Source organism: Ipomoea nil, unplaced genomic scaffold (assembly GCF_001879475.1).
Source record: "Ipomoea nil cultivar Tokyo-kokei standard unplaced genomic scaffold, Asagao_1.1 scaffold1770, whole genome shotgun sequence".
Lineage (NCBI taxonomy): Eukaryota > Viridiplantae > Streptophyta > Magnoliopsida > Solanales > Convolvulaceae > Ipomoea > Ipomoea nil.
In genome coordinates, this window is record NW_017618198.1 from 3790032 (window position 1) to 3803093 (window position 13062).

At 33.9% G+C, this 13062-nt stretch overlaps 2 protein-coding genes across 2 annotated transcripts; one reads left to right on the forward strand and one right to left on the reverse strand.

Moving 5' to 3' along the window:
• Positions 1 to 434: 434 nt before the first annotated feature.
• Positions 435 to 2504, reverse strand: LOC109192548 (trihelix transcription factor ASIL1-like). The gene is made up of 2 exons (XM_019343232.1): positions 2292 to 2504; positions 435 to 2092 (listed from the first exon to the last, which is right to left on the reverse strand). The coding sequence occupies exon 2, from the start codon at positions 1773 to 1775 to the stop codon at positions 654 to 656; it is 1122 nt and encodes a 373-aa protein (XP_019198777.1). The 5' UTR covers positions 1776 to 2092; positions 2292 to 2504; the 3' UTR covers positions 435 to 653.
• A 6818-nt stretch (positions 2505 to 9322) lies between these two features.
• LOC109192608 (MAR-binding filament-like protein 1-1) lies at positions 9323 to 12665 on the forward strand. The gene is made up of 4 exons (XM_019343317.1): positions 9323 to 9681; positions 10202 to 10245; positions 10365 to 10511; positions 10785 to 12665. Exons 1-4 carry the CDS (start codon positions 9399 to 9401, stop codon positions 12507 to 12509), a joined length of 2199 nt encoding a protein of 732 aa, XP_019198862.1. The 5' UTR covers positions 9323 to 9398; the 3' UTR covers positions 12510 to 12665.
• The last annotated feature ends 397 nt before the right edge of the window (positions 12666 to 13062 follow it).

Genomic DNA, 13062 nt, shown 5'->3' on the forward strand with positions numbered 1-13062 from the left:
ATCTCTACATACAGTTTTTCTTGTATGTTCTGTTTGAGCTTTCCATCTACTTCGTTTTTGCTTGTGGAAAAGAAGAAACATAGAAATATGTTTCAACAACTACTCAACAAATGACTATTGGGGTTGTTCTTAGGGGGAAAATGACAACTTTCACACCCACCCTAGTTTTGGAAATGTTGTTATCAGATCTGAAGAGAACTGCAGGAAAATGTCGGGACAAGCGCTTACCACCCATGACCTGCTATGATCGCCATGTATCGAATGCACACTGACGTTGGACTTGACCCTTTAGGCCCCAACACAACAGAAGGCTGTGGATACCTATTGTTTTACTGATATATAGAGAAGAGCTGTTATGAATCTGCTCCTCTGTGTAGTGGGTTTTCTGCAGAAGCCAGTGTATAGAAAACTGAACAAGAACAGAAATCAAGAAATTTAGCACAAATATAACTATTACAACATTAATTTGTATTACTACTCATGCTATTTTAGGTAACACTGCAATTAATTCTTACAACATGTTAATTTTACATTGCCCTCCGAGGAGTAGTCCGAGCAGCAAATGCAATCCCAATTCGCATGTATGATACAGTAATGGCTAGCAGCCTACATACTACATTTCAACAATATCGGAGTGAGTTCAGATACATCAATTAACCACTCGCATTCTCAGCAGAACCGTTGTTCTCTTCGTAATCACCTTGCCGGATTTTAGCAATCTCGGCCTTAGCTCTCTCCAGAATCTGCCGCTTTTGTGCTTCCAATTCTCGGTGGAAGTCCATCCTCATTTTCTCCAATTCCAGCATTTGTTGCCTCTTGCTGTCCTCAATCTTCTCGTATATCTCGCTAAATTTATGAATAGAGTCCGCCAGTAATTTGAAGGAAGATCCTCCATCAGCTCCCCTTTTTCCCTTTTTAGTTCTTTTCGGTGGAAGACCCTCTGAATTGTCCTCTGCATCAGCAGATACCGAGATCCCTGGGCTATCCCTCATCTCATCCAATTCATTAGCTCGGCTTAGATGAGATTTAGGGTTTGTTAAGACATATTCTCCCGAGTCCAGGCCACAAGAAAGGCCTCCTTGCTGCTGGTTTGACGACGACAATAACAAATCCATCTTTCTAAAGTATACCCACCTACCTGTCACGCTTCTAGTCTCCGCTAACTTCGTCTTTTCCTTTTTGTATTTCTTCTTCAGGGTATCTAAACGGTTCCTACATTGCGTATCCGTCCTCTTGATCTTGGACTCTTGCGAGACCTTTTTCGCGACTTCTTGCCACTCCTCCGACCGGAGGCTTTTCCTCCCTTGTTTAAGAAACCTATCGCCCCAAGCATCCAGCAAAACGAACGTCTCGTGCTCCGACCAGTCCGCAAGTGGATTCCGCCCACCAACCGATGCCTTTGGCGCCGCAACTCCAGCAGCAGCAGCAGCCGGTGCTCGGGGCACAAACTCGTAACTAGATAACAAGCTCTTCAGCTTCCTCTTCTTCTGATTCCTCTGTGTATCACCCGAGTCGGTATCAAAGTCATCCTCGTCATCAGTGTCACTCGACTCATCCTTACCAATCTGCTGAACCTGAACCCCATTCCCGATATTATCATCAAACTCCGCTTCATCATCAGAATCCTCGTCGTCATCCTCGCCATACTGATCACCTACATGTCTAGGGTCCGGGGCACTCCACGCGGGGCGCTTCTGATTATCAGATGAACCGTAATCATCGCCCGCCCTACAAGTGTTTGGAGGATACCTCGCATCATCCTCGGTGTCATCCATTCACTCACAACAACTCAATCAATCAAAAACACTCTTTAAATAGGATATCCTAATTCCTAACCCCTAATTCCTAATTCCTAATTTCTAATTCCTAATTTCCTTTGCAAAATTCATTGCCCTAAACACACAGTCCTCAAATAGCACAACAAATCCCCAAAGGGAATGAACTATTTTTCCTGTTAGATGATATCTATCTTGGATACAAACCACAAGTCCACAAACACCTTTGATTCCAGCTTTCTATTTTTAGCCTTTAGATGAAATAAATATCCTAAAAAAAGTGTTTTTAACTCCAAATTAATATTCTCTCCCCGTACCTGTAAAACAACATCGATTGCATTCAGGATCAAAATACATAAATCAAATCCCAGAATCATTTCCATCAAACCCCAGATTCATATCACAGCAAAAAATCAATCGCATACTAAAAGATTTTCCTTTTTCGTGGAATTACATAGGAATTGAAGAACCCAAAAAAGAAAAACAGGAAAAAATACTACTCCGCAAGTTTCTTACCTCAAAAAGCAGGGAATCTTGTTGTTGAACAACCTGAAAGCTGAAAACTTTGGGCAAAATCGAGCTCCAAAAGCCCAGAATTTGATGGAAAAAAGAGATGGGAAAGTGAGAATTTTGGGTAAGGCTAACAAAAAAAATTCTATAGTAATGAGCGCCGTGTGCGCCGTGACCCCGTTTGCATTTCTTACCCACCTGGGATCTACAGAAACTGTGCTGCCACGGCTTCGCATCGGATGTAGAAAACACGTGCAATTGCCATATGTAATTGCACATTAGCCCCCATAGTCCTTGTAACGTGCATTTTGGCCCCTTATTTTGCTTCCAGATAAAGCTTATTCCCCGTTGGTATTATTACCACTCACAGAGTCCAGTCCAATTTGTTACATAAAGAAAATGTGTATGTGGAAACTGACTCTTGTTGATGGTTCAAGGTCTCAACTCACTCAATGGAGTCTCATCCTTTCATTTTATTCTTGGATACATTAAAAACTTGATGTGTAATTTATCTCATGTAAGTTTATCTTTTGTTAGACGATTTGTGAATCGGACAAGTCATTTGATAGCTAAATATTTTGTTTTTTGTTTTTGTTTTTTTTTTTTTTTTTTTGTGTGCAGGTTATTTGGAGTGGTTTTTAAATCCTTCTCCTATCATTTGTAATGTTTTATCCATGAAAAATGAATACAATCGTTATACCGTGCACTAGGGCGCACATAGCAATGTGCGCCCTGCGCCTCCCAAAACGACGTCGTTTTGTTAATTTTAGGTATGAAATTATGTGCATTTTATTATATAATTCTGTACATTCGAAACATGAGAATTTTCAGTTATAAAATTATGTGTTTCCAGGTATAAAATCATGTACATTCTATTATATAATTCTGTACATTCGAAACATGATTTTTTTTTAAAGAGTTAAGCGTTTATGTGTATTATGTTAAGAGTTTATGTATACTATGTATTATGTTAGAATATGTGTATTATCCTTTCAAAAAAGATTATATGTATTCAATTATAAAATTCTGTGTATTCTATTATACAATTCTGTACATTCGAAACATTATTTTTTTTAAGGAGTTAACACAGATACACGAAAAGGTACAAAACGACGTCGTTTTGGACCAGGGCGCCCTGGTGTACGGTATAATTTGCCAAATGAATAGGGGTGGACGTCGGTTCGGGTGATACCCAAATTTTATTTCGGATATCTGAAAATTTTTAGTGATGTTTTTTACATCCAATATTCGAACCAAATTTAATTTGAATTTGTTCGGTTCGAGTGAAATTATTTAGAGTTAGTTTGGATATACCCAAAATATTGTTTTATCAATTTTAATTTTTTTTAATGATTTTATTATTTTATTATTTATATTTTTTCATATACTATGAAACTAAAAATAAAACAAATACTAATAATTAAATAATAGACTTTAAAAAATTAATGTATTATTAATTATGAAATACATTTAAAACTAAATATATAAATTATATTATTATATTTATAATAAAATTTCGGTTAGTTCGGATTTTGGGCCGGGTATAGATAAATTTTTAACACCCGATATCCGAACCGAATTTATATTCGGATATACTAAAATTTAAAATGTTCGAACCAATAACTATTTTGGTTCACCCAAAATTTAAAATTCAGTTCGAGTTTCGGATGTTGGTTCGGATAATCCAAATTACGCCCACCCCTAGAAATGAATTGAAATTCTGGTTCTTCAAAAAAAAAAATCAATACATATTTAACATTGTTTAAGCTTTTTCTCTCAAAAAAATGTTGCATCTTTAACCCGACCTGACAGAGCATGTAAGAGGATGTAAATTACGATAACTCAGTAGCTCAGCAGATATGGTCAAATGTAAGTGCCCGCACAAGAGATATGCACAGTTTAGGCATAATCCACATACTGCCACTGTCAAGTTTTGAACTTTGGTATCTTCTCCCAAATATTGTCTATTGAACCAGTGAACTAAGCTCGTGCAGACAATATTGTTTAACATGCCGTCACTATTTGATGGTGTATAAAAATTTTGGTGGTAAATCAGTTTAGGTTGTCCATAGTTGACTGGTTTAAACCAAAAAAATCAATAGTTCACTCCCACTGAAGTCGAACTTAGAATTGTATAGTTACTAAGCCAACAATCCGACCAACTTTGGAGTTGTTCTCAATATTTAACATTTTTCTGTGGTGCAAATTGATACATGTATCGATAGTGGTATTGACTATTTTCTACAAATCTAATAAGAGACAATAAAGTTAGGCTCATAACGAGAACTAAAAATGTTGGTGTAATTGTTTGTTGAAATGAATGGTTCATATTATTATAATTTTATTAATTTTTTATTATTTTTCTCATTTACTTTTTCTTAAATACCCTTGTATTGTAAAATTTAGTAACTGAAAATTCCATTAACTATTTATTATTCTTAATTTACTCATTGATTTTCATAAAGAGGGTCTTACGTTCGAACCTCATCCCAATCAAAATTGATATAATTGTTAAACATATACAATGAATATGTTAGAGTGTGTTAAAAAATATAATATAAAATTTAACATGAACTTTGGTCAATTAATTAGAATCAAGCATTGGACATTGATGAAACGATACACACTAAATTTATAGTATATATTCAACACTGAAGATAAACTATGTCTATTATCATTGTCTTTTTAGGGAAGGGGATTTAGTTATGTTTTTGAAGGTGCACTGCGCCAATGCACTAAAATTGCAGTGAAGCACACCTGGGGACTAGATCAAATCAATGATTCATTTCTGGCGGAAGTGACAATAGGAGGAAGCATAGATCACACCAATTAATAGGATTTTGTGTTGTAAAAACTATGCTTAGGGAGTTAGGTGCTATCCAGTGATGGTGCTTCCATCTAAAATTGTTATTGCACCAGTTAATCCAACATTTGTGCCATATGTCATAGTTATGCATTCTTGAAATATTTACTTTTATGAAAAATTTGATAATGTTGCATTGATATACGTCAGAATACCGAATGATAACTTGGTAAATTCTGAAACACTAATTTAAAAATACACATTAGGCATCAGACTATTCGCGCAATGCACGTGTGGTAACTAGTTTAATTTATTAATAACGATATTTAATATTTAGTATAAATATTATATTATTGTTAATTTACAAAATCTTAAATTTTAGGTAATAGGTGCCATGTCCAAGTGTTATGTAGAGTAGTGCCATCTCCATTTCTTAGTTGTACCTTCAATTCTTTATAAATTGTTTCAGCAAAATTTAAAGTACAAATCTATACCACATTTAACCAGCTTGGTTGGTGTGAGTGGCCGTGCACTCTCATATCTTAAGAGAAGTCGGAAGTTCGAACTCCGATCTTTTTTGTATGGAAAAATCAATTTGGCCAACACTTTACCCCTTAATTGGGTTTGCCCGATGCGAATGGGAATTAATCTAGTATGATACGAGTTTAAAAGTGCATCCTATAGTTAGGGTCTGCTCAGGAGACATGATGGTCTACCAAAAACCAAAAAAAAAAAACTATACAAAATTTATCAATTATCATGGTGGAGTAAGACACTGAACATTGTATTGAGTACAATAGTTAACAACTCAACAATTTGAGATAATTGTTAACTAAATTATTAATATAATTATAAGATCAAGTCAAATTCTGTAAATGTGACCGGAGTCGAATCTAGATAAGTCTCAAAATAATAAGGATACCTATAGAAATAAATAAATAAAATTAGATAGTATTTAACTAAAACATGAAGAGCATTACCCTTGTCTAAAGTGCATTTTCCAACAATGGAAATGATTCTACTCCGTAATATTTTTAGTGGTTTTAACTGGTCCATAAACACTACTGAAATTTTTTGACTTTCTGACAACTTTTCCGATCACCTAAAAAATGGTCGAAAAATGTTAAAATGAGTAAATTGTAATTTCTTAAAATTACAATTTCATTCTAAGCAAACAATATAATTTTAAAAGTTAAGCTTTTCAAGTATCAACAACGTGTTATATGTGAAACTTATTCCTTGATTTTCGTAGCTAGAGAATTCAAAGTTTCTTCACTTCTTAAAAATAGTTGTAGATATAATAAATAAATAAATAGACAATCCTTTATATAATAAAGCTATATGGTTTGGGAAATATTTAATTACAATTAATGCAACAACATACTTTATTATAAAAAAAAATAAAAAAAATAAAAGCACAACATTTAAAAAATAAAATAGCTATATATTATATAATCATATAAAAAATATACTTTTGAAAAATAAAATAGCTATATATTATATAATTATATAAAAAATGTGTTCAATTAGAGTTTAAATTTACATCTACAAAATTTGAAATTTGCTTTCCAAATGTAATTATCTTAGTTATTATTCGTATTGTGAAAATTATAATATAGATGAAATACAATTAAGAATAAATCGATGTAATTATGTAAATTTTCTCTATAAATTTATTTGAATATGCACATAATTAGAGATTATATTAACCATAAAAAATTATAATTTTAATTTTAATTGTAATTTTGCATTCTATAAAAATAATAAATAGTTGACCAATGGACGCTCAAAATATTATTACATTAAATAATTTAAAATATTTTAATTTTTCTATTTTCTATTTATATTTATAATAACATAATTTTTTTTCGTGCATCGCGCGGGTGAATTACTAGTTAAAATATAAAAAAGAGGTGAGAGTATATATAATTGGCGATCGAGTTTGAGGAGCCAGCAAGTCAAAGTTGATGGGTGACGTGGCTTCCTATGAGAAGCAGCCAATCAAGATTGTGGATAGAATACTATACCCCAAACTGTACTTTCTCTAATCACAGGATTCATCATAATCATAAACAACTACACTCTACTATCTCAACATTTCGTCCATGTATACAAATGCCCTCCATTTTCTGTCAAATTACCAACTGCCATTTCCTTTTCTTTTTAAAAAAAATTTAATTGGTATGAAATACATTTTTAGTTTTGCATTAAGATAGTGTTAGATCTTATGTAGAGTAATAAGGAAAGAGTTTTTTACCTTTCATGTGTGCATAGCCGAATTTTAAGGCGTGCAAGATGGGTAATAGCATATGACCTCAATTTTTAGAGGGCCTAACATTTATTTTTAACCTAACTACTTAATAAATTAAAAAAAAAAAATTACAATTAAACCTAAAGTTCATCAATTAACGGCACATATGATGTCTCAAATCTTAAATTTGCAGAGATAACTTGAAACTTGTACCATTCACCATTAAAAATTGCGCTTATATTTTTGGTAAGGCTTCATTTATTTATAAGAACAGGACCAAAACAATAAAAAATTAGTCCTGATGTGTGATTTGTGTACTATTATATATGAGTCTTATTTATTTAGTATACATCATCATGTAATGATTGTGAATTTCCCTCGTAATCTAAAAAAAAATAGAGGAAATATCTCTTTTATTTTTATTACTCAATTTACAAAACGAGTTAATTACCGAAATGGCCTATTGACTATAGCGAAATTATCAATTTGATCGACCTTGACTAATTTTTTGACCAATTAAGTCCTTCAACTTTAAAAATCTTAACCAATTTGGTCCTGCGTTTGTTTTGCCGTTAGACATCCGTTAACTCGATACCAAATTGATAATTTTGTTATAGTCAAAGGACCATTCCGGTCATCACAATATCACATGCACCATTTTCTCCAAAAAGTTAATTACTAAAATGGTCAATTGACTATGACAAAATTACCAATTTGGTTCCGAGTTAACGGATCGGATGTCTAACGGCAAAACAAACAAAAGACTAAATTGGTTACGATTTTTAAAGTTGATGAACCTAATTGGTCAAAGAAAAATAGTCAATGATCAAATTGATAATTTTATTATAGTTAAGAGACCATTTCGGTAATTAACTTTTACAAAAGTTAAACATGAGGCTTGGCTTAAAGGATGCATAATTCAATCTTTCTATTTTGATCACTAATCTTTTGTTTACATCATAATTCAAAAGGATGCATAATTCAATCTTTCTAAAGGATGCATAATTCAATCTTTCTATTTTGATCACTAATCTTTTGTTTACATCATAATTCAAAAGGATGCATAATTCAATCTTTCTAAAGGATGCATAATTCAATCTTTCTATTTTGATCACTAATCTTTTGTTTACATCATAATTCAAAAGGATGCATAATTCAATCTTTCTAAAGGATGCATAATTCAATCTTTCTATTTTAATCACTAATCTTTTGTTTAAATTAACTATGTGATCATATTAGCTCAAGAGTATTAGAGTTGTAACCTTTTGGATTTGATAGTCTATTTGAGCTTTATTCCTACTAACTAGTATTTTTCATGCACGATGCACAAAAAATAGGTGTCCAATATTAATACTTTATATTAAAATTTTAAATTTATTTAGATTTTAGATATTTAAATTATTGTAAATAATAATAATAATGTAATTTTTTTTTATAAATTTGATATTTATATTTTAGAAAATAATTAACATATAATTCTAATATATAATGTATTAATGTGTATATATTATTATTATTATTATTATTATTATTATTATTATTGAAAAAGATAAGAAAATATATGGTGGATGCATGTGCATTATAACAATAGTGAAAAAGATAACGAAAGTTATAACGGTAGGGGTATGTTTGTCCAAAATATTGTAAAGTACAACTTTTATAGCATAATGTATATAAAAAAAAATTTAACGGAAAAAATGGATATAAATGAAGGGAGTAACCTTCATTCACACTTATTATGTTTTTAGATAATGTTGAGTATAATAAAGTCAATTATAATGATTGCACTAGATACTATTGTTACCCAAAAAAAAAAAGAGTCATAATAATAAATAAATAAATAAATCAGGAAAAATAAATTTAGGAAGTTGCTTTCAAAATAAATAAAAAAAAAAAAAATAGGAAGTTAATGAGAGAACAAACAAAAAGGAGAGGGCCAGAGGGGCATTTTGGTCTTTCCGTTGGGCGCCATTGAAAAGTGGAAGTTTGTGAGATAGGAATCGCTAGTGTGAGTAAAGGTGCTTCGCTAAGCACCACAAAAGCTCCAAGCTCTGCTGCAATGGCGTCTTCTTGCTTTCTGCAATCGCCATGCCCTCATTCTCTCTTCGTTTATTCTTCTTCTTCTTCACACTCGTCATTACTCTCTCCTTCTCATTCCCCCTTCTTTTTCTCCCCAAGAAATGCACGAAATGGGAAAAAGCTTAGGCCGGCCATGGCGCGTATGGGAGCAGAAACCCCAAACGACAGCGATATCTGCAACAGGAGGCTGATCCTTTTCGCCGGCATTTCAATTCTTCCGCTCCTTCAACTCAGAGCAAGGGCTCTTGAAGTCTCGCCAGCAGGTGTGTTAGCTATTTTAGCCTTCCTGTTCTTGTTTTCTCGAATTAATTACTGCGCTCAAGAATTAATTGATGAGTAAATTACCTAATCTCGAATGCTTATGGATACGAGGAAATGAGCTGTTGTTTTTATGCCTTGATATTGAGTTTTGCTTAAGGTAATCTATGGTTATTAGGCATAATGTCCAGTCTGAAATTATTTAGTTTTTCTTACTGAAAATGAATTATTTCTGTGATTAGATATAGGCTGCTAGTTTGTGATATTTTGTTTTTGTTGCTATTTGACACGAAATGTTGCTTTTATCAAGTGGAATTCTTGATTTGAAGGTAAAATGTATATATGATCCGGGTATGATTATGGTTTAGGGTTTAGGGTTATAACAATTAGTTTAAACTAAATGGCTTGGTTTATTTTCATTAAATAGTTTGTTTCCAAGTAATATGAACATGTTTTAAGATTGTTTTTCTATTTCTTTATATACTTTTCAAACCAATGGCCGACATTGAGAGGATTCTATTACAGACATTTCTGAATTGAAGGCAACCGACCAGAAACAAGAAGTTGAGGTCTGACTCTTTGTCAAATATAGTCTGCAGAATTTAGGAGAGATGGATTCTGCGCTTGTTGCTTTGTATATTGTCTTCAAGTTTGATCTGCTCTGAAGCGAATGTTTTCTTGTGGCCAGCGAAAAATTCAAGGCGGAGAGTCTCAGTCACAGAACCCCTTCCTCTCTCTTCTAAATGGATTTGGATTTTATGGCACAGGGGTGCTAGGCGCACTCTATGCACTGGCCAGGAAGGAAAAAGCCATTTCTGATGAAGCTCTAGAATCTGTAAGCTTTTTGAAGTTTTTAGTTCTGTCTTGAATTCTTTTCTTTCTTCCCTCTGTCTAGTAAGCAATATCAGAGGTTGGATCAATTAAATCTCGAAAAGTGAAGTTTTACTCGCCAATTAACTCGCACTTTGTGCTTTTGCTTCAAGCAGACTGATCAAGAAATTGAAAAATGATATGTTAATGTGTACTCTAATCTGCTTTGCTTTATAAGTTTCTTAGCACTGCTTTATATGTTAATGTGTACTCGAATCTGCTATTATTTGCATAATAGATGAGTGCTAAACTGGAGGAGAAAGAAGCCACCATTGTTTCAATGGGGAAGAAATTCGAGTCTGAGCTGCTGAAAGAAAAGGAAAAGCAGAATAAGCAGCAAATGGAGGCGAATGAAGAACAGCAAGCGCTACTTAACAGACTGAATTCAACAAATATCACTATAAAAAACCTCGAGGGAGAGGTCCAAAAGGAAAAGAAGTTTGTTGAAGAGCTAAAAGTTGCAATGGATAGACTTCAAGCCGAACTCAAGAAAGCTGGAGAGGAGAAGAACAAACTACAAGGGGAGCTGGAGGAGAAGGCGGGCACAGTAGAAGTTCTGCAAGAAAAGACAAACTTGCAGAGTCTGGAGATCAAGGATAAAGAAGAGAGTCTTCACAAGACTAGCACTAAACTAGCTGAAACAGAAGCTAGGCTCAATGAACTCAGTTCTTCATATCAACGCTCTCAAAGCGAGCTTGTGGGTTTGACTTCGGAAAACAAAGAACTCAAAAATGAAATTCTGAAAAAAGAGAGGGAACTGGAGTCGAGGAATGCTGTGGTAGATGGTCTGGAAGTGCAGTTGAATTCTCTGATTGTTGAAAGAAATGAGTTGAACAAAAAGCTTGATGCAATCCAGAATGACTACAACAACTTGAAGTCCGCTTCAGAAAAGAAGGCAGCTTCAGATGCTATGCTCTTGAATGAACAGCAACAGAAACTCCAACAGCTTCAGAAACAGCTTGACATTGCCTCAGATGAAGCGAGCAAAAGTAAAGTGATAATTACTAATTTAACTCTCGAACAAGTTGATTTGAAAAAAACGCTGGACGCAGAACTGGATACTGTAAATGGCTTGAAACAGGAGCTTCAAATCGCTCAGGAAAATCTAGAAAAATCAAGAAATGAAGTGTCTGATCTGAAGAACGAACTCGAGCAATCAAGAAAGCTTTGCTCTGAACTTGAAGCCGAGGTTTCTGCAGTGAGGGCGGACTTTGTCAAAACTAGGGAATCACTGCACGAGACCATTGATGAGGCAAAAAGAGGTGCAGAACTATTAGCTGCTGAGCTAACAGCAACAAAGGAGCTTCTAAGGAAAACAAACGAGGAAATGGAGATAATATCTCGAGAACTTGCTTCAGTTTCTGAGACTCGTGACAGCCTACAGAAGGAGCTAGTTGATGTCTATAAGAGAGCTGAGAGTGCTGCTAATGATCTAAAAGAAGAAAGGAATATTATTGCTAACCTGAAAAAGGAGTTGCAGGCTGTGGAGACTCAAATTTTAAAAGATAAAGAAGTACAGAAATCTCTGGAAGCAGATCTGGAGGAGACTACTAAATCACTTGTTGAGTTGAATCAAAATGCGATGGTTCTCTCAAAGAACCTAGAGCTTGCTAATTCCACCATTTCTGGCCTTGAAGATGAAAAGGAAATGCTCCAGAAGTCTCTGTCAGAGCAAAAGCAAGTTTCTCAAGAAGCCCGAGAAAACATGGAAGACGCGCATACCCTTGTGATGAGACTTGGGAAAGAAAGAGAGAATCTGGAGAAGAGAGCAAAGAAACTGGAGGAGGAACTGGCATCAGCAAAAGGCGAAATATTGCGGCTGAGGAGCCAAATGAATTCATCAAAAACGCCTGTAAATGATCAGGAAAAGCAAAAGGTTGAGGTGGCGGCTAATAAGGCTACAGTTTCTACAAGAAAATACACCAGGAGGAAGAAGTCGGTTCCTGAACAAGATGATTCCTAGATTTTTACTAGTAATTGATGGTCACACACACTCTGTAACATTTACTTCATTCTGCACTTCTTTTTTTTTTTTTTTTTTTTTTTTGCATTAACAATGTATTCATCTACTGTAAGAAATTCATGCCCACATTCTATTAACAAGCCCATTTTGGATTGACTCACAACTTATTTACAACTTTATTAGTTTCTATGTTACAAGTTGAAACGATAATTTTTTTTTTTTTTTTTAAAGAAGTTGAACAATATAACAAGAGCTAAACATCAATTTGTTGAAAGTAAAACGATATTCCCCTCCCCACGACCCTCCAGTGATATTCTCATATTTTCCTAGCAAATATGGCCAAAGATGAAGTTTTCACTTTTCATTAGTGTCATGGATGATCTTGTCCAACCTAAAGTCTATGTTCCAAACTTACCAAGAAACTTAGTTATCACCAATGAGAAACTAATTGAATCCCAAAATTATCAAGATTGGGCCTCTGCAATAAAACTGGTTTTTTTTCCCCAACTCCTTCACTTCCTTCTTTCCTTAACATGGAATACTCCATGAATCC

Bases quoted from the DNA above. Each gene is read 5' to 3' on its own strand.
- LOC109192548 (XM_019343232.1), bottom strand. From the start codon at position 1,775: ATGGATGACACCGAGGATGATGCGAGGTATCCTCCAAACACTTGTAGG.
- LOC109192608 (XM_019343317.1), top strand. From the start codon at position 9,399: ATGGCGTCTTCTTGCTTTCTGCAATCGCCATGCCCTCATTCTCTCTTC. The intron at 9,682-10,201 runs GTGTGTTAGCTA...ATTCTATTACAG, and splicing joins TCTTGAAGTCTCGCCAGCAG to ACATTTCTGAATTGAAGGCA. The intron at 10,512-10,784 runs GTAAGCTTTTTG...TTTGCATAATAG, and splicing joins CTGATGAAGCTCTAGAATCT to ATGAGTGCTAAACTGGAGGA.